Source organism: Pinus tabuliformis, chromosome 6, assembly GCF_031772625.1.
Source record: "Pinus tabuliformis cultivar Carrire ecotype Pingquan chromosome 6, CPIR1, whole genome shotgun sequence".
Classification (NCBI taxonomy): domain Eukaryota; kingdom Viridiplantae; phylum Streptophyta; class Pinopsida; order Pinales; family Pinaceae; genus Pinus; species Pinus tabuliformis.
This window is the reverse complement of record NC_142292.1, coordinates 2,096,622,809-2,096,625,360: the sequence shown is the minus strand read 5'-3', so window position 1 is coordinate 2,096,625,360 and position 2,552 is coordinate 2,096,622,809. Positions and strand designations below refer to the sequence as shown.

Below are 2,552 nucleotides of genomic sequence, written 5' to 3'. Positions count from 1 at the left end.
CTTGACTGCATCTCCATGGAATGTTAGGCAGCTAAAAACTAGGCATGGTATTTGGCAGCTATAAACTAGCCATGGCGTTTAGACCATGATTAGTTACAGGTTCTAGATCTCATCATGCAGGAGGCAATGAGATCAGCACGCTTTCTGCCTCATAAACCCTTTACAAAACCATATATTTATAATAAATCATTATTAATTTAACATCACATCTCCACCAAATCTCTTTTTACTTTGCTCAGCCAGCAAGCACATGCAAGGCTTCATAAAAGCTATGGCTGCGATGGCTACTCGTCAGGCACCTCAGCATGTGTGTTCCCCACGCCAAACTGTCAAGCAGCTTTAACTTCCTCTATTTATACCAAATTCTCATTCCCATGTTCACTGTCCAATCGATCCATTCAATCTCTTGTGTTGCAGAGCTTCTCTATTACTGTGTTGCAGAGCTTCTCTATTATTGCTTCCGAGCTTTATCAAGTATTGCCTCTGCAATTACTTACTAGAAGGTTAGTTTGCAATTACTTATGAGAAAGATAACTTGATTGTGTAAGATTTTTTTATTTGAAAAATAGAAATTTGAACTTTGAATCTCAAGTTATATATATTAGTTCATAACAACGGTTAACAACGGTTATAATATATTAAGCTGCGTAGTTTAATAAATAGTTGTGTGCAGAGTTTTTTTAATTTTTAATCTAATCTAGATCGTCTTTTTAATAGATATTATAGGAAAATATCATTCATTCTAATTTTTTAATCTGGTAAACTATTTTTAATCTAATGGATCTTAAAATATCATTTCATTTCATGGACCTCAAACTATCATTTCATTTTATGCAGCAACTCAGGCGGTAATGGCGGAGGGAGAGGAAATTCAGCCAGTAGTCTGCGACAATGGTTCCGGCGCTGTGAAGGCTGGCTTGGCGGGCGACGATGCTCCGAGGGCGGTGTTCCCGAGCATCGTAGGCAGACCACGACACATGGGAGTCATGGTGGGGATGGGGCAGAAGGACGCCTACGTTGGCGACGAAGCGCAGTCGAAGCGTGGGATCCTCACACTGAAATACCCAATCGAGCACGGCATTGTCTCTAATTGGGACGACATGGAGAAGATCTGGCAACATACCTTCAGCAACGAGCTACGCATCGCCCCCGAGGAGCACCCTATTCTGCTGACGGAGGCCCCGCTGAATCCCAAGGCCAACCGCGAGAAAATGATCGAGATCATGTTCGATATTTTCAATGTCCCGGCCACTTACATTGCCATCCAGGCAGTGCTCTCGCTCTATGCCAGTGGGCGGACAACGGGAATCGTGGTCGATTCAGGCGACGGTGTCTCGCATGTGGTGCCTATTTACGAGGGCTACACGTTGCCTCACGCCATCTGCCGTTTGGATTTGGCGGGCCGTGACCTCACGGTGGCGCTGGCGAAGATCCTGACGGAGCGTGGCTATTCTCTCACCACGACTGCGGAGCGCGAAATCGTGCGCGACATGAAGGAGAAGCTGGGCTACGTAGCGCTGGACTACGAAAACGAGCTCCAGCTTGCATCAACGACACCGTCGCTGGAGAAGAGCTACGAGCTCCCCGATGGCCAAATAGTGACGATCGGTGCTGAGAGGTTCCGTTGCCCGGAGGTCCTGTTCCAGCCGTCGCTCATCGGGATGGAGGCCCCCGGGATCCACGAGACGACCTACAATTCCATTATGAAGTGTGACGTGGACATCAGGAAGGATTTGTATGGCAACATTGTGATGAGCGGGGGTTCCACCATGTTCCCCGGGATCGCCGATCGTGTGCACAAGGAGGTCACGGCCCTCGCTCCCGCCTCCATGAAAATCAAGGTCGTTGCTCCCCCTGAGAGGAAGTACAGTGTCTGGATCGGTGGCTCTATTCTCGCCTCTCTCAGCACTTTCCAGCAGGTGCGTGGCTTTCTTGGTTGCGGACTTCAAACTCGATTCAATTTTGCTTCATTATTTGCTTTTCATATCTAACGGGATTTCTGTGCTTGCAGATGTGGATTACGAAAGCTGAGTACGAGGAGTCGGGATCGTCCATCGTTCACAGAAAGTGTTTTTAATTATATATTTTATTATTATTTACTGGTTTTGCTTTTTGGTTCCATTCTTTACCCCGGTCTAGTGTTTTTAGGTCATGAGTTGTATGACCTGTTTGTTGTATATGTCCACCACAGTACACCGTTGTTGATATGCTTATGGTTGTTCATATGTCAACTCATTATCTAAAGTGATTATTATAAATATTTTTTTAATATTAAATCTACTTTGATTATCTCTTAAAACATTTGAGTGATGAAGTTCATGTCATAATTATTCATGGCATTGGTGATAAATAATATAGATCTATATTGAATATCACTTTTTGTCAGACTACTTAGAAAAACACTTTTCCATACACTAACTAAATGTAAAAAGTTATGGGCACCAACTTTGCAAGTTTAAGATTCAAAACATTTTATATATTGAATTGGGTTAAATGGAATTAGTTAAAAAGGTATTTGAATCACCATAATCAAATTACTTTTCATGGTTATT

General features: G+C 43.5%; 1 protein-coding gene across 1 annotated transcript; it reads left to right on the top strand.

Moving 5' to 3' along the window:
- Window positions 1-351: 351 nt before the first annotated feature.
- Window positions 352-2,301, top strand: LOC149267625 (actin-7-like). The gene is made up of 3 exons (XM_089433745.1): window positions 352-503; window positions 838-1,919; window positions 2,012-2,301. Exons 2-3 carry the CDS (start codon window positions 852-854, stop codon window positions 2,075-2,077), a joined length of 1,134 nt encoding a protein of 377 aa, XP_089289871.1. The 5' UTR covers window positions 352-503; window positions 838-851; the 3' UTR covers window positions 2,078-2,301.
- The last annotated feature ends 251 nt before the right edge of the window (window positions 2,302-2,552 follow it).